The following is a 23,470-nucleotide window of genomic DNA, read 5'->3' as shown; positions in this document are numbered from 1 at the left end:
TTTGTGGTTTAAACCTGAAACAACATAATTTGTTCAACACCAGGAAGGACAGCAACTTGGATTATGTTCTGTCCACCCTTAACGATATTAGTATCACGCCACGTAACAACCTCCTGACCTCCGACCACGACAGTTTGGATGTTTCTATTCTCATCCCCCACCCCCTAGAAGAGGTCATCGCCCCTCCATCCAGAACAAACGCTACCTGTGGAACCGAGCGCCGTGGGAGGAGATAAGACTTTCCCTCGACTCCTTCCCCTGTGCATCTTGGAAGACGGGACCGTCGACGAGGCAGCTGACCTATTTACAGGTGTCATTCAAGCAGCAGTGACGGACCACGTGCCTACAGGGAAAATTCCTTCTCGTAGATTTCCGTGTTGGTTTGACTCCGAAGTGCGGGATGTACTGGCCAACAAGACACGAGCATGGCAACTTTGGAAGGGCTTCCCGAGTGAACACACGCACAATACCTTTGCTGCTCTGCGACGACACTCTAAGTATCTCCTTCGAAAAAAATATAAGGAACATATAGACAATATCACTGCAACAATCCCGGAAAACCCAAAAAACTTTTTTAATCTAATAAACTCAAGGAAAAATAACAGTAGGATTCCAGCTGAAATTACGCATGATAGCGAAAGTGCGATAGGGGACCGAAGGGCAGAACTCTTCAACGCTTATTTTCATGGTAACTTCTGCCCCCCGTCTTCCCATGCAGCGTTGCCAAACGTAAGACCAGTCTGTTCCTCCTCCCTAACAACGCTTGTCACTACACCCGATGAGGTGAAGGATCTATTGTCGTCTCTTTCAGTTCACCGTGCCCTAGGACCGGACGATATCAACACCATGTTCCTCAGGAAAACTGTGCAATCCCTGTGCTATCCCCTCTCCATTCTCTTGAACAGATGTTTTTCGGAAGGCATCTTTCCTCACGCTTGGAAACAAGCTAACATCACACCGATTCACAAAAGTGGTAACAAAAATTTTGTTTCATCTTACAGACCAATCTCCTTACTCTCTCCTCTGTCCATGATCTGTGAAAAAGTAATCAAAGACAGACTGTACAAATTTGTTTCTCCGTACTTAAGCTCTAAGCAACATGGTTTTCTTCCTGGTAGCTCCTGTCTTACAAACCTGTCTGTTTTACTCTCGCATGCTATGAAATGCATTTCAAATAATTCACAATTAGATGTAATATACTTTGATCTGGCCAAAGCCTTTGATACTGTTAGTCATCGTCTTCTGATTCACAAATTATGCAATAGATTCAACATTCATGGCAAATTTCTCACCCTTCTCACAGATTACCTTAGCTATCGCCAACAACGTGTCGTTCTTCCTGGAACTGTTTCTAACTTTCTTCCTGTCCTCTCTGGAGTTCCACAGGGTAGTGTTCTAGGACCTCTCTTGTTCATATTATTCGTCGATGACCTTGCCGACCATCTCGCAGCTCCCTCTAGCAATTACCTTCTTTTCGCAGATGACTAAAATTTTCAGGGAAATCTCCACTTCCAACGATACTCATCTTCTTCAGAATGACATAGCAACATTTACTTCCTGGTGCCTAACATGGGACCTTACATTACATCCTGACAAGTGTACTACTCTCACTATCTCTCTCAAGAAGAATCTGTTAAAAGTCACCTTACTCCATCTCTGGCAATAACATCAAAGCAGTATCCTCTCACAATTGACCAAAAGCTCACATTTGAGGAACATATTTTATGCACCACAAAAAAGGCCATGCGTCTCTTAGGTTTACTCTACCGTTTCACTGAAATTAGTGACATCTCAGCCCTCACTTTGTACTTGAAATCATTCATCTCCCCAATAATAGAATACTGCTCTCCCGTCTGGTCCATGGCATGTCCCACTCACCTCTCCAGAATCGATTCAGTCTTTAACTTCTTCCTAGCTATAGTCTGTCACAGGGTTCCTCATTACGCAATTTTTCATCTCCGCATCTCTTGTCTTTTCTAAACTTACAAACTGCTTATCAGCGACGCTTGCAGAATGATTTCAGTTACTTATACAAAATTGTGAATGGCAAAATCCGCTGCAACACACTCCTTGAGGAATTCCACTTTAGAGTACCTATGCGCACAACTCGCAATACAAGGTTATTTTATACAAAAAAACCTAGACTGGAAATTCAAAAAAGATCTCTCTTTTATATACTTGCCACACAATACAATGATCTCCCCTCAAATATTGATATATTTTCCTCCGAGTTTGCCTTTCGGTCTTCTATCAGAAGAAATACTTGTAATTAATATCACATAGTGCCATCTCTTACTTACTTTTTTGTTCATTTGCTATTCACTTTTATGTTGTTTTGTTGCTCTTAATTATTTCTTATTTATTTATTTATTTTTATTTTTTTATTCTTTTATGCTTATTATAATTATTGCTTTCTCATTGTTGACAATTTCAGTGTAAAATACCTGTGCTGTATCTGAAATTTTCTCAAATAAATAAATAAATAAATTTGATGAAGCTTTTGACCGGTGGAAAAGTCGTAACTTCCATTTGATTAGTTGCAACTTGAAGTTGAGTTTTATTTCTCTATAAGAAATACATGGGATTCTGAAAATACTTGCTCATATTTTTCAAGTATTGTGTGTAGCTTAATAGTCGACATAAAAAGATGCTTCCATTTGCGACATGGGGAGAAATTCATACTCTTGCATACACCCAGGTTTTTTTTTTTTAGTACAGGTGCCCATTCCGACGATATCGAAATAAATGCACACATTGGGCGTAACTGTAACTCCTCACCTTTTAAAGGATTTTGTCATGGAAGGATCGTGTAGTAAAGTTGAAGAAATTCTACTGGTCAATTCCTGATCAGTTTTTAAGCTTTTAGAGCTAACATCACTCATCTTCAGGGATTGAGTCAGCCAGGTCAGTTCCAATTAGAGCTGAGAGAGCTGTTATTTTCAACTGCAGGGAATGAATTTACTAGATCTCTTCCATGTACGCTTCCGAGAGCTAACGTCATTCTTATCCTAAGGGGTTGAAGTAAATGTAGGGATGTGACAAAGCTGAAAATTTACCGATGCCGATGTACTCACCGATAATTTTTGGAACCAATACCGATTCCGATACATAAGATTATTAAACAGAAATGGGATGTTATTTTCAGCATGAAAAATATAAATTTGCTATGTACATTTGTATTGCATATCATATGTGTATACATATATATTCTCAAGAGATGTGAATGTACATTTGCATCTACAAAAGGTGCTTATGTGAACCTTTAAGAACAACATGGATTCTGAAGAGATTTTACATTAGTACACAAGCAGTTCTTTGAAATGCAAAACGAATTCCTGTTCTTAATGTTAGAAATTTACTGCTGCCAGATTCAACTTCAGAAACACTAGTTTTGGAAGCACTTTGGAAAGTAACCTACTTCTTCTCTTATCGCAAATCTGTTCAGCAACACTGAACACTCAATCACTGAATACTGATGCAGCAGGTATGCCCAAATATTTTCTCAGCACTTGCTTCAGGTTTGAATACTCATTTTTGAATTTCCAATACAACAGCAGATCCTGGTTCAGCAATGTACTGTTTTATTTCAGATTTTGAGTTAGGTTGATCCTCTGAATGAGAGTTTGCAATAATTTTATTACATAAACTCTACAATAATGATGAATCAGAACCTAATTTTCAATAAATCTTACAAAACTAAAATATAAAACTTATTTGAAGGTAAAACTCTAGTATAATCTGTACCGGTTTAAATATCGGATTTTTGCCGATGCCGATGTGTCAATTTCGGCCAATTTTCATACATCTGTAATCGGCTTCGGCACATCCCTAAGTAAATGACACACACACACACACACACATGCATGATAAGACAAATCTGTCTAATTTATTATTCAGTCCCTGACAATACTATCCAAAATTGACCTGGCTGATATCTCATTGAGAGAATCTCTTCAACATTCGCCACCAGGAAAGCTGCAAGAGTATTTTATCCTCATGTAAAAAATTTCAACTAGTAATGAACTTAACATTACATTAAAAATTACTAGTAATAAAATAAATTTATAAAGTACCTTATAGTTCTGTGTTTTTGCAAATTCAATCGACATTTTAACTATTAAGCATTACTCTTAAGCAAATGGTTAATAAATATCATATGAAAACTGAGTTTAAAGGTTCTGATTAAAAAAGGGTAAAATTGATAAAACTAAACATGTCGTCTACAGCATATGTAGAATCATGACAATGTTACCTCTACTTCTGTCCACTACTAGTTACCTTTTCCAACCAGAACCTTTTTATATCATGTTATATAAAAAGAAGGATATTTTAACCATTTTCTGAAGACTAATACTTAAGTGAAACGATAAAGTGTCAACAAACCACAACCATAAAGTACACTAATCTTTTTATTACAAATCAGTGATCTGAATGTAGTAACATGGATAATTGTGAAGAATTTTAATAATAAATTTTCTGCGACGTGATGCAAGATGTCAGATAAAAAGGTTTGACCTTCATTCTTTAGCTTGGCCACACCTTCAATGTTACCTGAAATAACTTATTACAAAAGCATGCCGAGAGAATAAACAAAATCATATTGGTATTGACATTCTGCATTTATTTGGAATTTTAGCAGTTGTATTACATTGTATATTATGCATGCATAATAGGTATGATTTCAGTGACAACTCAAAACATTCACTATGGATTGAAGATACCAGTCTGAGTTGCAATAAGATTACATTTCTTACATCCCTTGATTTAAGAACAAAAATGTGTTAAGACAATGGATTAAGTGACCATGGAAATCGAGTAACATCTATGAAACACAATACTGCTGAATAAAATAACAGACATGTTGTTAATTAGCACTACCTTATGACCAGTTATTCATTTGCATATCTTGTATTTCCATGTGGGAACCGCAGTGAGAGAAGTCCATGCTGACTTTGCTAATGAATTGATTACCTGATAATTCCAACCTTCTGTATCAGACAAAGAACACTACAGATGTTCACTTCCTAACTAACAAATAATTCAGTAAAATAGAACATAGAGAGTCCCTTCGGACTTTTAAACTGCAATATACGATAGAAAGGAGCATCATTAACAATTATGCACAGGTATATTTTATTTATGTCCCATCTTATCATCTCACTAGATTATTAATTACGGCAATTAGATCCCATACATTGATCCGTGCATATATGAATATATATGTATATATATCCACGCATTTACTTTTAAGAGAAAATTGTACTTTCATGATATTATGTTCTTCCGCAGGTTGTGCCCTGCAAATATACCAAAGCCTGTACTCCCTGTCAGTCTATATAAAAATAAACTTTATTAAAAGTTACAGGCTCCAAACCTAAATGAAGCAGGCAGTCTTCCTTAATGACTTTTACATGTATCTATATTGTTGTAGATATGCTAGTAAACTGCATGGACTATGCAAAAACCTACATGCATTATTCTATGACAATAAGAGATCTTAGCACTACCCCAAGTAGCACCTTTTTTTTTGTCCAGCTAAAACCCCTTTTTGAATTACAGTCTATCCTCCATATATACTGCTGCAGAAAAATGAACGAGATATATTTGTGTATTTATATATATGTGTGTGTGAGTGAAAATTATCCACCGATGCAGCATGGATGATTCATATTATGCATATTGGTCAATTTCTGCTTTCAAGTTGTAGAGGCTCTATTATCTCAACTAGAAATCATCTTATCTTGAAATATAATGAAGCTCATGTTGGGGGGTCAACACTCTGCACTCACATCTAACTTCTATGTTACAATGTCTGTTATTTTGTTTGGTATTCAACACTGGATGCCACATTAACTTAAAACACACGGACAACACTACAGCGGTTTTGGCTGTAAGGTGATTAATGGACAATAATTTATTTTTCCCCCTCAGATAGTAACCGCTCCTCCCTATCCAAGCACCAGTGATATTGTGCTATTACAACAAGGTTGCGTTAAGTGAGGAGCCCAGAGTTAGCTGTCATAGCAATGCCTTTCTACTGTGTTTCAGGTTCCTCCTTTGGGGGCTGGTCCCTCTCTCTGCTGTTTCTGCTGCTCTAGAAGACGTTCCAGAGGTGAAGGACCTGGTCCAGACCATAAAGACTGTAAAGGAGAAAGAAGTAGCAGTTAAACTTGTACAGGGAAAGTAAAAAAGAATGAAAACTTTACACAGTTGGAAAATCAAATAAGGCATCAATTAAAAAAGAAAAAAAATAGTTTTATTCCCACTTGGCACCCTTATTCTGGTTCGCAACTGCTCCACTAGGATCACTAGTGTGGCAAAATGGTGAGTGACCAGCAGAAGACACATTACGTGTTCCAGTTAGCAAAGACTTTTGATCACAATGGTAGAAAAATATTTTCGCATGCATTTCGATAGTAATCCATAGAGCCACAAATTTATGGTGCATAAAAGAGAAAGATATCGGTACAAAAACTGGGCATATTTCGGGATCGAAAGTAGTAAGTAAAATGGCATATCGGTGTTAAAATGGTGAATAAAACCCTAAATTTAATTTACAATTATTACACAAAATTAACATTTCACTTTTAATAGCAAATTTATATAGTAATCATATTATTAATTACATTCTTGTGTAAAGGAGTACATTTATGCTTCTCAAATATTTACAGCAGAATTAATCAATTCCCTGTGATTTGCATAACTTGCAGGATAATTCAGACCTCAGAAGGTGTTGCGTCTGTAAATAAACCCTAAATTTAGTGTCAGAGAGTTTCTTTCACATTTTGCAGTTCATTTCGTGACAAAACATGGTAAAAAAATGCATCTCGCACCTTTCAAAAACATTAAAAATTAACATTACAGTGTGTTATTTCACATTTCATGTTTTTGTCAAAAAGAAATATGCATGTCCCTAGTAATCCACAATTTGGAGAGACGGGGTCTGCATGTAAATGGAAGAGCACTGGGCAGTAGGAGCAAAGAGATGTTCGTAGGTGCAGAAATAATGCCAGTAAGGGTTGGGCTCTGACAACAGGACCCCAAGTTCTACGAGACAGGCATCATAAACTTCATGAAGCGGTGGGATAAATGCTTAACCGGGAAGGAGACTATATTGAGAAGTAGTGTATGAAGTATCCTTTCACATGAGTCTGTTTGTATTCGTCTAATGAATACCTACTGGAATTTGTAGGCTTTGTATCCTTTTTTTCTGATCATCTCTGCACATTTAGAAATAGCTGCTCTCTTATCTACACTTAAAACAAAAAATCGTTGAAATAGGATCACTGGTTCTCGACATCAATAAAAAAATAACATATTTTAAAATAGAGAAGAATCAGGTAGAGCATCTCCACAAAGTTTTGTGTTTTAATCTGGTGTGTAACGCATTCTGTGCCCTTTCATTTTAATTAACTTCATTTTTGTAATGCAATGCAACATTTTAAGATATTACAGTACAACCTCGATTTTACATTTTTTTACAGGACCAAGATTAAGAATCCTAAAATACAGGAAAATGTAAAAATCCAGAAAAATTCAATGTGTTGCTGTGTTGGGATTATGAAGATATGAAGATTGCATGTACGAGGTGTATTTTTAAAGTAAGTACCATTTTGAAATTCCGCCGCTGCAGCACTGCAGTCGGTGTCCCGTGCATGCGCACTGTGTACCTACATCTGTTGGCAAGCCACAGACGCCATTGCGGCAACAATCGATCGTGTATACATTTGCTTTTGCGTATTTAAAATGCCTCCACCGATTGAGAATCCCGCCGAGTGTGAAATACGTGCTGTTATTCGTTTTCTTAGTGCTAAAGGCGTGAAAGCAGTTGAAATTCACCATCAGATTTGTGAAATGTACGGACAAAACATTATGAGTGATGGAATGGTACGCAAATGGGTAAGAACTTTCAAAGATGGCCGAAAGAATGTTCATGACGAGGAACGGAGTGGGCAAACCTCAGTGATCACTGTCGATTTGGTGCAGAAAATCAACGAAAAAGTGTAAGAGAACAGGCACTTCACGATTTCTTCGTTATCAGAGGAGTTCCCTGAAGTTTCAAGAAGTGTTATCTACGAAATTGTTACCGAACGCTTAAACTATCGAAAATTGTGCTCACGATGGGTACCAAAAATGTTAACCGAGGCACACAAAAGCAAACATTTAGGTAGCACCTTGACTTTTCTTGTGCGTTATGAAGCTGAAGGTGACGTGTACTTAACCAAATTGTCACAGGCGATGAAACATGGGTGGCCTACGTTACACCCGAAACAAAACAACAATCCATGGAATGGCGGCATTCAACATCGCCCAAGAAAGTGAAGTTTAAGCAGACACTTTCAGTCCGGAAAATCATGTGTACCGTGTTTTGGGACAGGAAGGGGGTGTTGCTTGTTGATTTTTTACCTCGTGGTGACACAATAAATTCCGAAACATATTGTGAGACTTTAAAAATCTGCGCCGTGCCATTCAAAATAAAAGTATAGGGATCGTTTTGCTGCATGACAATGACCGTCCACATGCGGGCAATCGAACTCAAGATCTCATCGCATCATTTGGCTGGGAACAATTTGATCATCCTCCATACAGCCCCGATCTAGCACCCAGTGACTGCCACATGTTTCTGCAACTGAAGAAGCAACTCGGAGGTCAGCGCCACGATGACGACGATAGCCTCAAAACGGCCGTGTTGCAGTGGCTGTCAACTCAGGCAGCAAACTTCTATGATGACAGAATACAAAAGCTTGTTGTTCGATATGATAAGTGCCTTAATATTGGTGGCAATTATGTGGAAAAGTAGATAAAAGTGTGGTCTTTCATGTAATAATAAAATAGTTACAAAAAGTTTACTTGTTTTTTGTACATATCAAAATGGTACTTACTTAAAAAAATACACCTCGTATATTGTGAGAAAATGTTAAATCGAGGATTCACTCTACTCGTTTTTTACTTTCAAGGTTCATTTTTGACTTCATTTATTCAAGATCACATCGAAGCTACATGCCCAAGAGTGGTAAGAATTAGATTTTTCACTTTATATTTCTCAAGATCACATTGAACCTACATGCCCAAGAGTGGTAAGAATTAGATATTTCACTTTATATTTCTTTTTTACTATAGAGTCAGTTGAATTCATTTTTGTTGCCATTAGTTCCTCATATTGACAAAAATTTCCATATTACTAGAATTTTTAATGGCCTTACCTGTAAAGGGGCTTGAACCATGAGAGGGTTGTTAGCAGTGGAAGTCATGTTCCTCATAACTCCAGAATTCTGTGAGTTCGATGTTCCCAGATCATCTTTTGGGTGACCTGTAGAAGTGACCCATGTCGGTGTGCTAAACAAAGAGTAAGTGCTGCCCATTCCAACAGAGAACGCACTGCCACCTCCTGAAGACAATACATTGTTCTCTCCCATTGTTGTCCTCACTTCTCTTTTGTTTTCAGTCTTCAAATTCATGTCGTTTGACTGCAATGAAACAGGACACTGTTAGAAATAATCATAGACCGACTGTCAAGGAAAATAATGTTAGAAAGTACAAACAAAAAGGATGAGGAAAGTAAAAAATAAATGTATGTACTAGTGATGTGACGAAGCTGAAAATTTACCAATGCCGATGTACTCACCAATAATTTTTGGAACCGATGCCGATATTTAACAGATTCCGATACATAAGATTATTCAACAGAAATGGAATGTTATTTTCAGCATGACAAAAATAAATTTACTATGTACATTTCTATTGCATATCATATGTATATACATATATATTCTCAATAGATGCAAATGCACAAGAAAATAGTTATTTTTTAGTGTTTTTTTATTGTATCTTTTGTCTTTTATCTTGGTGTAAGCTTGAGAAAGTTCAGGGTGGAACGTCGCAGATAAAATAAAAAACTACTAAAAATTACTGTTTTCTTGTACCTTTGCATTTACAAAAAGTGGATATGCAAACCTTTAAGAAGAACATAGAATCTCAAGACATTACATTAGTTCTTTGAAATGCAAAATGAATTCTTGTTCTCAATATTGCAAATTTAATGCTGGCAGATTCAACTTCAGAAAAACCAAGTTTTTTTTCTGGAAGTAACCTACTTTTTGCCTTATCGCAAATCTGTCCACCCTGATAAACTTAGTATTAGGGATGGGACGATATGAAATTTTGGCCGATACCGATAAAGTACCGATATAAAATTTACCGATAGCGATAACAGATATTCTACCAATCCGATATAAAATTCGAAATGGTCCCGGAAGAACCTGAAAGGTTCATTGACCTTAAAAAAAATGTGTGTTTCAAAGTGACTGCAGTGCAAGAGAAATTGCATATTTAGACATTTACTTTTTAATAAAGTAGGGCATGGAGATCATCCATAAAAATTACAATCAAAATGGCAGAATTTTGCACTAAACTATCAGATATTTATCGATATATCGGATCGGTAAAATATTCGGTAATTTTACCGATACACCGATATGCCTATATCGGCCGATACCGATAGAGTACCGATTAATCGGTCCCATCCCTACTTAGTATTCATTTTTCCACGTAAGTTTCTTGCAGCGTTCGATTTCGCCACTCGTCTGGTGGCTTTGTCAGGCGTGGTTCCTTCTTCTTCCACTTGCACTTGTGGCAGTGCTAGTTGAAGCAGCCCTTTGATTTTTTGATGTTCTCGTGCAGGTGTAGAGCTTCCTTGTTGCCGCACCTCAGGATTTTGGCACTGCACAAGGCAGTTCACTCGTTTACTGAATACTGATGCAGCAGGTGTCCCAAGTATTTTCTTGCCACTTGCTTCAGGTTTGGATACTCATTTATGAATTTCCAATACAACAGCAAATCCTGGTCATGTGGAATAGTCGGTTCAGCAATGTACTGTTCTATTTCTGACTTTGAGGAGGTTGATCCACCGAATGAGTGTTTGCAATAATTTTGTCACAAAAAGTCCACAGTGACAAAGACCCATAACCTAATTTTCAATTAATCTTACAAAATTAAAATATAAAACTTATTAGAAGGTAAAACTAGTATTATCTGTACCGGTTTAAATATCGGATTTTTGCCGATACCAATGCTGATATGTCAATTTCTGCCGATTTTCATACATCTGTAATCGGCTTCGGCACATCCCTAGTATGTACATGCAGTATCTTCCTTCTTTGAGGAAAAATCAAAATAGGGAAGAAAAAACGCAAGCATGAGTGTAACCTTTTGTAACTCAAAATAATATGCTGGATAAGTGAAAGGAATGTTTAGATAAAGCATAACTCACATGACATGCCAGCATTTTTCAAGAAGGAAATGTTCACTGTTTTTGTATATACCTTGATCTTCCCACCACATCTAACAGGAAGTACACTGTGACAAGGCTATTGCTACCTTGTCTCTCAACATGGAAGTAAGTAGTAGAGCAGCAAATTTTCAACGCTTCTAAATTCCCAAAAGGTCTAAATTTAGAGCTACATATGTATGGTGAATAAAAGATCAAGATTTTGGTACAAAAACTGAGCACATTTCTGGATCAAAGCAATACATAACATTTCCTTTCTGATAGCACATTTATGTAGTTATCAGAGAATTAAGTTTAGTCCTGTATAAAGAAATCCATTTCTGCTTCTCAAGTATTTCCAGCAGAATTAACCAATTTTCCGTGATTTTGCATAGCTCATAGGATAATTCAGAGAGTTGCGTTGGTAAATACACTCTGCTCTACACGTCATGTTTAAGAGATTATTTTACATTTTGAAGTTCATTTTTTGACAAAACATGGTAGGAAAATGTACCTCACACCTTTCAAAAACATGAAAAATAAACGTTACAGAATGTTATTTCACTTTCAGTCAAAAACCAAATATCCATGTCTCTACCGATATTCCAAAAATAAAGAACAGAGGATATACCGTATTTACTCATGTATAATGCTCACTTTTTTCGAAAATTTTTGCCACCAAAAACTGTGGTGTGTATTATGTAAAGGGTCGTTCCATGATTTTGGGACACTTGCATTGATTTTTCATGTCTACGGAACCCTATCATGTTATATATCGTTGTAAAGCTTGAGTCCTGCAGTTTCTCAATATGGAAACAGTATTCCATACAAGATAACGACACTAATGTGAAATGCGATTGAAATAAGTTCATCAAAACCTGAAGAAACGTTCCGACTTTTCTTTTGGTACTTTGGATGAAAGAAAACATAAGGAAAAAGATAATAAAAATTAAAATGTATTCCTGGCCAAATAATAACGTTGAGATGGACCTAAGGGAAATCGGTAGGGATGGAAAAGAGTATATAGAACTTGCTCAAGATAGGGAAAGATGGAAGGCCTGTGTTGCTGCAGCCATGAACCTTCGGGTTTAAGAAGGCTAGGGAGTTAGTTAGTTAGTTACTGGCCAAATAATATGACATACATGGAGTGTGTAAATTCCTTAATAAAATAAATCTTGTGCTGCTAACTGCTCTTTGGAAGGTCCTGAATGTGCCTCGTATAAATGTTACATTAGTCACGGAAAAAAAATTATATATTTTGAAAAAGAAGGAATGAGCAATTGAATAGGTATGACGTCATTCACTCTTGATCAGCATGGCAACAGCTTTACAACCTACAACTCAGAAAGCCATTTCTTGAAACTGGATTGTTCTGCGCATTATATATGAGATATAATTTTTTGTCACTTTTACCCATCAAAAACCAGGGTGCGCATTATACACACGCACAAATACGGTATTCCAAATCTGAGATGGTGGGATGGACAATTCTGATTTTCCTTGAGGGGGGTGTGCAATGCAATGCTGTGTTGATATAAAAAACCACCACCATATAATAAAAATATACATGTGTATTATTTTCTTATTTTTATTTCAATTCCATTCTGTCTGATAATGCAAACAAGGACTATGTGAAATATCACCTGTTGAAAAAATATGCCATCTGTTATACACACATCACCTGCTATACAATCAATATATGTGCGGTTGACAAATTAAATAGTGAATATATTTTCATGCATAAATCAGAAAACAAGCTTCTTGTGTTAAATCATAGAATAAGGAAGTTTTGAGTGAGACATGTGCCAACTTAATTTCAAACTGAAAAATAAACTTACCTCTGACATGAGTCCTCTAGATTCTGGGTTAAACATAGACATCTTAGGTCCTACTCTTGAGGGTTGGAAGTTTGTAGAAGAAGATAAGAGATCAGAAGGCTGCACCATCGGACGATGCACAGCAGAGGGAGAGTAAGGACCCCCTTGAAGATGTCCAATCAGCTGAGCCAAGTTTAAATTTGCAGGATTTGATACATGGTGAGAGGAAGGAAGATTCTGTCCAGGTTGCACCCATCCTGCAGGAGATCCCAGCGCGTGAGACTGGGGACCACCGTACAAATCGAGCCCCACAGATCCAGACGATGTTCCCATATCCGTGGGGTTCTTGGACATCGTTGGATTGCTTTGATTTTGAACTCCATGCATCACGCTGCCTTGCAAATAGTTCATTGTGTACGGCATGTTTCCTCCCATAAGCTGGGATTCATCCTGTCCTGAACCTTGTCTCACCGGCGCACGACTACGTCGGTTCTGGTTGCTGTTCTCGCCCCACCACGAGGCCGGTGGGATCGGAGGCACATTGATGCCACTTAGTTTTCCTTCGTCTACTAAAGAAATGTGAGAAGATGTATTCAGCCCATCGGCACTCGGCCAGATATGCGACTGATTTGATGCCTGCAGAGAATTTACGACCGAACCGTACGGCGACATCTTGACCGATGACTGTGTCTGCTGGCGCATGTTGTTCAAAGCCATTTCTCGAGCCTTCATGTTGTACTGAGACTGAAAGTTGTTCATGGTCATGTTCCGCTGCTCCTGCATTGTCATATTACCTTGAGGGCTTCCTCCTGGGTTTGGTACTTGCATGCTATTCATACGAGGCTCACTGGTGTTGAACGTTTGCTTCGGTGTCGAGTTATGATGCGTCGATAATGACATATCCTGCTTCATGAACGGCAGGTTCGCCTGTGGAATTTGGAAAGGTGCACTGTTGGGATTCAAAGGAGGAAAATTTGGGACCGGTGGGTAAGAGGTGCTAAGTCTCAAGTCGTTTTGTTGGGGAGCCCTCTGCATGTTCGGCAACTGCTGCTGATGGTGATGCTGTTGCTGCTGTGTTGCCTGCGGCTGAATTGAATTAGTATACACAGTCTGTTGCCTCTGCAAGTGTTGTTGTGCTTGATGGTAAGCATATGACTGTTGCTGCTGCTGCTGTTGCTGCTGCTGTTTAGCCTGCTGTTGCCATGATGATAATACACTATTTTCATCTGTTCCTTGTGAACTATTGGGTGATACACTTGGAGAAGGTGTTTTAAATGTTACCTGTAAAACAATATAAGACTTTAAAACATGAAGAACAACACATGACCATGACAAAACATACCAAAGAATAACATCCTGCCATAAATTCAAAGATACAGAATTACAACATCCTGAGTACTAGTAAAACTTTTACTATTGCAGGGTGGGGCAGAAAAACATTATTTTTAAAATGATACAGCAAAGTAAAAAAAAGAGAGTTCGTCTTTATCCATGCGCTAGCCATACAGTCACATGTATGCCATTATTATTGAAAAAAGAAAATTATGGTTCACACCAACATTAAGTGCGGAAAATAATATCTTGCAAATGGCACCCAATTTTTTCCACAACTACTGGAGCGGGTAATGAAACAACAATCAGCAGGTTTTTCTCACCCAGAAAAGAGAAGTTTCAGCAATCGACCCCAGCAGTCTGTGGACCAAAACTGACACCATTTGCAAGATCTTCTTTTCCACACTTAATGTTGGTGTAAATCATAATTTTTCTTTTTCAATAATAATGGCATACATATGGCTAGCACATGAATAAGACTATTATTTTAATTTACTGTGCTATATAATTTTAAAAATCATCAGGTTTTTCAACCCCACCCTGTATAATATAGTTCCATTTTTAAAACACGTTATAATTGCAGGAATAAAAGCTGAATTTTCTAACTGTACATCAAAGTAACAGAACTTATACCATATTTTTCTGGCACCAATAATCTCACTGTTTCTTCATTGAACTAATATGTGCATGTGAAACCATAAAAATTACACCTTAAGCCTACTTGAGATACTATATCCTTACATTAATTTATGAAAGTACCCAAAGTATTGTTACAGCAATACTAATGTAGCTGCATTGGAAAGTATGTTTGACTCTTATCACTGAAATCAAAATATATTTTCTCATGTAATCCACAAAATGAGATGTCACATGTTTGAAGTGTCTGAATATGCTGAAATGTTCATTAATTATTATGTGCCAATATAAGAAACAGCATAGAATCAAGTAATAAAAGCTGCAATTCATGTCAAAATAAGTTATCATCAACATGCCAAAGCCATTTTACATGCATGAGCACCATGTGCTATAATTTACTCATTAGATTAAATTTTTAAAAGCATAAAAAAAAATCGATGTTTTTTGGTAAAAATACTACAGAGCTTACAAAGCTCCCATCCTAGTCTGACACCTGGTGGCCAGACTTGGAACTACTTGATCCAAGCTACCTGTGACCTCAGTCAGCCAATGGGAAGCATCCCAGGTTATGACGTCATGAGGAAGGTAGCAGATTTCTTTATCATGTGTGAGGTTAGCCCTCACGCTTCTCTTCTGTTTTAGTTTTTGACCAAGTAAGGTCTCCACCAATGAGTGTGCTGTTTTTAAAATACGCGAGTGGACACAATGGCCCCGAACTTACTATTAACTGCCGTAATAGTGAAGATAGTCCCTCGAGTGCCTAGTATGGGCTAACAGGGTAGATAGTAGCAGGAAAAGCTATCTATGCCAAAAATTGGGTCTCGAGAGTGCAGGAAAGTGCTCAAATGGTAAAATGTGCAGTTTGCAATCCCCGTTTATCTCGCATATGGCTACGTGGCTATGTTAGCAGGACTATCGGATGCATAGCAAAGGGAATCCACTTTAATCCAAGCTCCTAGGAGACATCCAGGGTGACTGGACTCTCCCCCTCGCACTTCCCTGGGCTGGCTATCTGAGTTACATTCCACAGGTGCACCAAGTCTGGAGAAAGCTCTTCAAAGGATCATTGTAGTTTTCTCTCTTGTGGTTTCTGGTGGAAATTTTGTGTGTATTGAGCTTTTTACTCGCAGAAATGCCCAAGGAAGCATCTTCTCTGAGAACCAAATTGAGCAACTATGTGAAAGAATTCGGGTCCAGTGTGTTTACAACTGATGGATCGGTGTTATATTGTAAGTTATGTGAAAAGTCTGTGAATTGCACGAAAAAATATTACGTTACGCAACACATAGAAACTGCTAAACACAAATCAGTTTCTATTGAGAAGCAAAAGTCGAGCGAGGTAAAAACAGTCACTAATTACATCATATGCTATTTTCTCCTAGGCAGTCTCAGTTTTCTGCAGATTTGTGTAATGCATTCATAGAGGCAGACATTCCTTTGTGGAAATTGCAGAATGCCTCTTTAAGGGGATTCCTATCGAAGTACACAGGTGAGCATGTATCGAATGAGTCAACACTGCCTAAAAATTACGTCGAAGGGTGTTCCACGTGTGTCATTGAAAGAATTAGGGAGGAAGTTAGGGGGGGGGGGATTGGGTGTCTATTGATGAAACAACCGATGATATGGGAAGGTTTCTTGCTAATGTTGTAATTGGTACAATGGAACACAATGTAGAGCCCAAAATATTTCTTCTTGAGCAACTGGAAAAACTAATAGTACAGCAATTGCTCAGTTGTTCACTTCCACACTAATTTTGCTTTGGCCGGATGGTGTTAAGCATGAAGATGTACTTTTGTTTGTAACAGATGCAGCGCCATATATGAAAAAAGCAGCAACGGCCTTTAAAGTTATTTTCCCCGCTATGCTGCACAGAACATGTGTCGCGCATGTTCTCCATCGAGTTGCAGAGGAAATTCGTGTTTAATTTCCCGAAGTTGACTCTTTAATTTCCAATGCTAAGAAAATATTCCTCACAGCACCATCCCGGGTACTTTTGTTTAAAGAAACAGCCAATACTAACTAGATGGGGTACTTGGATATCTGTTGCAGTATATTACGTGACCAACTATCACAAGGTGGTAGAAGTAATTAATTCCTTATCTAAAGATGATGCAACATCAATTCCTGTAACACAGCGTCTTTTGAACAATTCTGTTGTGCGAAACGACTTAGGATTCATCACCACCCATTATTCAAATTTGCCAGACACAATAACATTACTGGAAGAGAGAAGTGAAACACTGATAAATTCTATGGACCATTTTCATTCTGCAGTTGACTAAATTTGTGCTGTACCAGGTGCTAAAGGTCAGGCTGTTCGTGAGAAATGTCAGCGAGTTATTGCAGCTAATAAGGAGTTGGACAAATTAAGGGTAATTTAACAAGTTCTGAAAGGTGAAAATATACAAACTGAGTTAGATCCACATGTTCTCGCGTGCTTTAAGTATGCTCCGGTAACATATGTGGAGGTTGAAAGGTCTTTTTCAATTCTAAAAAATGTGTTGTCCGATCGCAGACATAACTTGTCGGTTGATCACCTGAAGAAATACCTTGTTGTGATGTGCAACCGCAATTAGTGCTTCTTATTCAGAGACTGCCAAACTGTACAGTATAAACTTGAAATGCATTTTAACAGTTTCTTAGTTCGAACTGCTGTGTGGAATATATAGTGTAAATTTTTTAACTGAAATAACCCTGTGTGCAGTGATAAAGTGTATACATAAATAATTTGCGTACTGGTTGGAAGTAGCCAACAATTTCTTTTGTCAGACTATTGTGTGTAGCCATTACACAATGGAAAATTTTGGGCTGACGTGACTCCTGTTTGCAGTGATTTATTAAGTACAATATTGGACTGCTGTCTCTAATGATGAGCTCCTAGTTTATTTTAAGCAACTATAAAGAATGTACAGATATGTTTCTATATTTTTTAAACACCTATTTCTCTTTGTATGTCTATCTTCATTATTTTGAGTTAAATTTCATTGCCTTTTTTATTGCCTATTCGTATTTTAATGCCTATTTTACTGCCTATTTTGAAAATTAAGTGCTTATTTGCCTGCCTATTTTATATGTTTTTAGTGCCAAAACATCCGGTCTCTACTCATTACTTTTGCTATGACCTAGGGATGGGCCGGTATGAAATATTGGCCGATACCGATAAAGTACTGATGCCGATAACCGATATTCTACTGATCCGATATAAAATTAGAAATTGTCCATGAAGAACCTGAAATGTTCATTGATCTCCTTAATAAATATGTGTTTTGAGGTGACTGCAGCACAAAAGAAGTTGAATATTTAGACAATTACTTTTTTAAAAAGTAGGGCATCGAGATTATCCATAAAAATTACAACAAAATGGCAGAATTTTGCACTAAATTATAAGATATTTATCGATATATCGGATCGGTAAAACAATCTGTAATTTTACCTATATGCCTATATCGGCCGATACCGATAGAGTACCGATTAATCAGTCCCATACCTAGTATGACCCTTACAATAACAATAAAGAATAATAGATGCTACTGCTACTCACCTGTTTTGTTTCCAATATCCTCGGTGTGTTTTGTTCTTCATTCAAACAAATGGGTTGAGTTTTCCTCATTATGGCCTGCATGGCAACGTTCTGCCTTCCTTTCTTGGTTGTAACAGCCACTTGGTTCCACACCATGTCAGGAGCCTTCTCCGTCGTCACTTCCCATTCCCTTTCCTTCTCTCTGGCCTTCTCCAAGGAGCCCTGTGGCTTCAGGATCCCCGGTTTCCTGTCCTTCCCATCCCCTTCCTGCTGCTCGACCTCCTTAGGACTCTGCGGCCCACGTGGCTCGATTTCCGGCGTTGACTTTCCGGTGCTCCAGCTGGTGTCGGATGGAACAGGCGAGGGAAGTTTTGGCATGCTGTCTTTGGTCAAGCTCAGTTCCTCCAGTTCCTTGATCAGATCGGATGGCGGAACCTGCTGGCCGACTGCCTCGAAGACTATTTCTGGTTCTTTCACCTCCATCGTTGAAGCATGATTAGTGTTAGTGTTATTGCTTGATGTAACACCGGTAACGGTTGATGTGATACTTGGTGCAATTCGGTCTCCACTTCCATCGCTGCGAATCACAACCAATCTGTGGCCACCAAGTTCTTGCTCCGACAACCAACGGCCAAATTCCACCAATCGGTGAGCTCTGATTTTCTGTATGTCAAGTATGTCCAGTTTTAAGTCATGAGGGCTAAACCTGGGAATAACATTAAAAAATACTATAAACATCAGACAGAGAGAGTGGGGAGAGTCACTTAAGACTCATTAATATCAAAACTCTACCACATCAATATACAAAAGTTTTGGATTTGTATGAAAGGATCAACAGAAATATACATGTATACCCAGACATTTGATAAAACCCAGAACCGTGAGCAACAAGACTGATAGTTGAGCACCTAATGAACTCAAACACCAAGGCAGCCAGCCTTTGTTTTGTATTCATTGTGAAAATGTATGTATTAGGAATGTCCCTGCATAAAGTGTTTGTGGGGCTTCCAGTTTCTAAGGGGAAAGGGGGGGGGGGGTAATGACAGCTGGAGCTTGATGCTGATCACATCACCTTTTCTATGGCGAAGATCAAGAATGTGTAGGATACAACACCCACATGGGACAGTGTAATGGTTTTACTTTTTTTTAAGGAATGCATTAAATGCCAAATGTTCTGTTAAAATTGACAATGATTAGGAGCATGCATATTTCGTTTTTGACGAAAAAATGAAATTTGAAAAACACACTGTAGTGTTAATTTTTCATGTTTTTGAAAGGTGTGAGATGCATTTTGTGACCATGTTTTCTCACGAAACAATGCGAAATGAACTGCAAAAAGCGAAATTAATTCTTAAACACGACATTTAGAGTTTATTCACCGATGCAACACCTTCTGAGGTCTGAATTATCCTGAGAGTTATGCAATTCCCGGAAAATTGATTAATTCTGCTGTTAATATTGGAGAAGCAAAAATGGACTCCTTTACACAGAAATAAACTTAATACTCTGATAACTACATAAATGTGCTTAGAAGTGAAATGTTAATTCTGTGGAATAAGTGTAGTTTTTAAATCAAATTTAGGATTATGTTCACAATTTTAAAACCAAAATGTCTTTTTATATACCACTTTTCATCCAATTTTTCACCGCTATAACACCGATATTTTATTTTATTTACCGCTTTTGAACCCGAAATTGACTCAGTTTTTGTACTGAAATTTTGCTTTTTTATTTACCAAAAATATGTGCCTCTAACAATGATGTATGTACTTTCTTTATCAGTGTATGTAATCAGATGTCTATGAAGTGTCAGAAAAATAAATTCCATATTTAGAAATTTACTCTATAAAATGCAGGTACATGAATTATACCTAAGCCCCGCGACAGGTTAACTTTGCAGCAGATGTTATGTATTAATCCATGCTACAACAGCGCTCAGCATGTCCTGCGCCAGTCTTGCCTTAACCGCCGAGCTGTTCATATCACAGACAGTGAGAAAATCGGCAGTATTGCAGCGGAACTATATTCTGCGCGTATTTTTGGGTCTATATATGTGAAAAGTTGCTGCAAACTTAACCTGTCGCGGGGCTTAGATGTACATAAAACAATAACAGATTGGCAGAATTATGTACTAGACTGCAGGTTATATACAGAAATATCAAATCAGTACAATTACCTCTAATTTCATTGATGAACCAATATGCTCATATTGATGAATAAGAGATTATTCTGTCCCATGCCTAACATATACACTTAACTACAGTCAACTCTCGATACAACCTTTCACAGTTCCCAGGAAAAGGGTCGTTATTTCGAAGGGGTTATTATTGGAATTTGCATCAATTTTCAGGTTAAACGTAGCTCAAACGGACACAAAGATGCCTAGGAGATGGTAACACCATTTATCCTGGTAGTTATACAACCTGTTATGCACAGGACGCGTGTTGTGAGAAGGAAAATAGAACATGAAAATGTTTTCACAAAAAAAAAAGGATTTAAAATAATGTTACTTTCTTTCAATTATGCACAGCCTTTGCTTTCCCAGGAAATTCTTACAATTCTACGTAGGTCATGAGAAACCTGTTTGCACTGAGACCTATGGAAAGGAAAACAATCTCTCGCTTATAGCAAGCTAAACTCGAAGAATCTTGACACCAGCAGACTGGCGCCAGCAAAAGTCGGGAGATAATTGAGCAGAATGAATGTTGGATTTTATACGGGTCTACTGGAGAATTGACGGGTCTACTGGAGCGTTGTCTGATACAAGATTAACTGATAAGATTAGATCTCTTGGGAGAAACAACACAACCTTTCTATGCACCAGACAAAAAAAAAAAAAAAAAAAAAAAAAAAAAAAAAAAAAAAAAAGGCGGGGCTGTAAATTTTGTTCTAGTTCGGCTGTATAAAATACATCGTAAAAAAAAGTCACATTTTCTTTGCTTCAACCAACTTCATTCACCCTCCTCCCCCATTCAAGGGAGCAATCCAAACTCCTTTCTTAACTTGCATTGTAATCCAGCGTGAAAAAGGAAACGCACAACATGCGATCTGTTTTCAGCCAATGCAGACACGTCATTAAACAGCCTCCCAGTCGAAAGTCGTTTATATTTGGAATTGAATTTCACTTTATGTATATTTAGTCCCGATTAGCCCATCAGCATAAAATGAACTGAAAAGAAGCTTTGTGAAACAGCGCATTTTCACATATCAAAATGGTAGCTCGTTATTTACTCTCATGTTATCGATGATTTAATGTTGGATTTAGGAGTATTCTCGATGTCAACACACGCTCCTCCAAAAGTTTTCCCCTTGAATAATGTCTTTGTAATCGGTCTCAGCGACCTATCCTACATTGAGCACTTTTTTTTCTCTCACATAAATGGTTCTGAAGAAAAGCGGATGCGAATTAAATTTACAGTTTTGCTTATCAAAAGGTGCAGAACATGAAGTTATATTAACTCTTGTTTTCCTTTCAGGAGATCGAATTTCGTTATTGTCAAATCAAAACAGCTTTGCGAGATTCAAAGCAATAACTTTTTCCTTCACGCTGAATGAGTCATTGCTGTTATCGGCAAGCAAGAGCTTTGCAGACGCTCGACAAAACACTGGTGCCAGCTGCATCGTAAAAACAAGGAGACCGGCTGGAAGTTCGAGCAACAGGTGGCGGAAGAGAAAAATCCCAGCATTTAAAAGATAACGCAACTGTTGAAGACGGAACTTTGAACAGCAGTGTGAAGAAGAAAAAAATTACCCTTGCTTTACGTTTTACCATGCAACAGACAAAAATAATACGGGCAATATTTCCTATGCAGACAACAGCATAAAAAAAAATAGGACCTGAATTCTGCAATTATCAACATTGCCGTGCACACCAGTGGCGGAGAATGAGCTGGGGAAAGGGGGGAGGGTAACTTTTCTTTTACTTCTTCTATTGGTTTTGTTTGTTTTCAAGAATATATCCAGAACAAGGTCCACTTCCACCCTCACCTGTAAAATCAGCTCGTGTGCACACAAGAGCAAGAAAATCGTGGCTGAAATAATCAGCATCACCCCCCCGCCCCCTACATTTGATGACAGGAAAAGAGGGAGAAGTCGGTCAGCCAACGGAACACTTTTTTGGCAGATATTACGACACTGACACAATTAGGAAAATGTATGAAGTGGGAAAAGGGAGTTATGATGCACGTAAGATCAAAGTAAACTTTTGTGGAAACCTGGATGACAATGCATTAAGCGAGTCGACGATCTTTAGTTCATCTATGTGGTTTTGATTATCTCTAACAGTCTCGCTTTTTTATGAAGTGTTGCAGGGAACAAAGAACACATTTTGAATGAAAGCGGTTACCGGAAGTTGTCGGCTACAAGGCCAAGAGTTGCTCACTCACGGGAACCTACTGAACTCTAGGTCAGAGCTGGACAGATGGGCCAGACTTCCAGGTGCCACGCATCTTATTTTGGAACATTCCTGTGATCTTATCTCACAAGGTGGTGTATTTATCGATGAAAGAGCTTGACCTGCCATACACACTGGCAAAGACTGCAAGTCCAGCAGTCATTTCAGGCTGCTCCCCCCTCCCCTGCAAGTTTTCAGCAGCTGTTAGGACAAGGAAACAAGTCAAGGTCGATTTAAAATAACATCCAAGCACATTCGATCTTCTCTTCTCATGTATCCAAGAGCAAGCATGTCAAAACAAGCCTGGCGTGATGGGTAGCAGCTGCCGGATAACATTGGTGCGCTTGAGGGAGGGGAGGGGAGAGGTCAAGTGCTATTGGATATCACTCAAGCATGGTGTGGTGGTGTCTATTTTTAGTTTAGACCCAATTGTGAGCGGTAGAGCGCTCGTGAAGGGAATGAGTAAAAAAAATGCATTTTTCGGCCGATTTCCTTCAATTTTTCAA

General features: G+C 38.1%; 1 protein-coding gene across 2 annotated transcripts in view; it reads right to left on the bottom strand.

Moving 5' to 3' along the window:
- Positions 1-4,577: 4,577 nt before the first annotated feature.
- Positions 4,578-23,470, bottom strand: part of LOC145977790 (uncharacterized) — a 47,316-nt gene continuing 28,423 nt past the window's right edge. For both annotated transcript variants that reach the window (XM_083110075.1, XM_083110076.1), the window contains 4 exons: positions 18,593-19,277; positions 13,105-14,364; positions 9,204-9,467; positions 4,578-6,140 (listed from right to left, as the gene is read on the bottom strand). In XM_083110075.1, the coding sequence (XP_082966201.1) occupies positions 6,045-6,140; positions 9,204-9,467; positions 13,105-14,364; positions 18,593-19,277 (2,305 nt within the window). In that variant the 3' untranslated portion in view covers positions 4,578-6,044. The remainder of the gene's footprint in view (positions 6,141-9,203; positions 9,468-13,104; positions 14,365-18,592; positions 19,278-23,470) is intronic.

Source organism: Lepisma saccharinum, chromosome 23 (assembly GCF_977018435.1).
Source record: "Lepisma saccharinum chromosome 23, izLepSacc3.1, whole genome shotgun sequence".
NCBI lineage: Eukaryota > Metazoa > Arthropoda > Insecta > Zygentoma > Lepismatidae > Lepisma > Lepisma saccharinum.
This window is presented reverse-complemented; position numbering and strand designations above follow the sequence as displayed.